Here is a 1,277-nt window from a genome sequence, read left to right as displayed (position 1 = left end):
GGATCTAAGCGGCGATAAAAAATCTCCCAGTAAAGAAAAGCCTAGGACCTAATGATTCACTGCTGAATTCCAGCAAACATTTAAAGAAGAACTAATACCAACCTTACCCAAACGATTCCAAAAATAGAAGAGGGAATACTTCCATATTCCACAAGGCTAGCATTACCCTGATACCAAAACCAAAGATACATCCAAAAAAGAAAACTACAGGCCAATATCACTGATGAATATTGATGCAAAAATCCTCAACAAAATATTAGCTAATTGAATTCAACAACACGTTAAAGTCGGGGTGCAGTGTCCCAGGTTCACTCAACCCTTCCCGTTTTCCTCTCTGTGTGTGTCTACTTTGCCGTGTTCCCTGGTGGCAGTGGCGGTGGCAATGTTGGTGCGTGGGCCTCCCAGGACAAGGGGAAAGTGAGTATGCCCTCTTTTTGCCTCCTGCCAGGCATCTGCAGCCTGGCACAAGCTCTGGCCGGGTCTTCAGGCAAGGGACCTGGAGATGTTATTTTCCGATTTCTGGATTGGCAACTTGAGGCAAATTCTGGGTACTAGAGTCAGAACTAAGAGGAGAGTGAATCAGGGGAGTCTGGGGTCCTGAGAGGCAGAGACTTGAAACCATCTAGAGCCATGGGGGGAGCTGGGTGTGTGTTCAGGCCAGTTGCTTCTCTCTGTGCCTCAATGTTCCAGGTACTCTTGGAGGCTGTGAGTGCCTAGGGATTCCTGGAGCCTGGCTGCATGACCTGGCCACCCTGATGCCCTTGTGTTCTCCATGACAGGACAGCAAGGCTGAGGAGAATGGCTCCGACAGCTTCATGCACTCCATGGACCCACAGCTGGAGCTGCAAATGGAAAGCACCCAGAATCTGGTGCACTCCTACATGGCCATTGTCAGCAAGACCACGTGGGACCTCATGGTTGGTGTCATGCCCAAGACCATCATGCACGTCATGGTCAACAATGTGCATGCACCGCCTCTTGGGGGCTGCGGCTCCTGTGGCACTGGGGATGCAGGTGGCCATGATGGTCTGGGGAGATGCCGACCAGCCCTATGGGACCAGGTCCAAGGATGGAGGCATGGTCCAGACCTGAGCTGTCTCATAGAAATATAAGGTGGGACTGAGGGCAGTGGCCCATGACTGTAATCCCAGCACTTTGGGAGGCCCAGGAGAGAGGATAGCTTGAGCCCAGGAGTTTGAGACCAGCCTGGGTAATGTAGTGAGACCTGGTCTCTACACGAAAATTTTAAAATAGCTGGGCTTGGTGGTGGCACGTGC

The 1,277-nt window shown here is 51.4% G+C and overlaps 1 protein-coding gene across 1 annotated transcript; it reads left to right on the top strand.

Annotated features, from left to right (window-relative positions):
* Window positions 1-285: 285 nt before the first annotated feature.
* Window positions 286-1,014, top strand: LOC108525732 (putative GED domain-containing protein DNM1P46; the record flags this gene model as incomplete). The annotated part of the gene is made up of 2 exons (XM_017866598.1): window positions 286-417; window positions 780-1,014. Coding segments are annotated over 2 exons (367 nt in total), but the record flags the coding sequence as incomplete, so codon positions are not given.
* Window positions 1,015-1,277: the final 263 nt, after the last annotated feature.

This window comes from Rhinopithecus bieti, unplaced genomic scaffold, assembly GCF_001698545.2.
Source record: "Rhinopithecus bieti isolate Rb0 unplaced genomic scaffold, ASM169854v2 repeat_20775, whole genome shotgun sequence".
In the NCBI taxonomy this organism is placed as follows: Eukaryota; Metazoa; Chordata; class Mammalia; order Primates; family Cercopithecidae; genus Rhinopithecus; species Rhinopithecus bieti.
The sequence above is the reverse complement of the archived record's forward strand: the minus strand, read 5'-3'. Positions and strand labels throughout refer to the sequence as shown.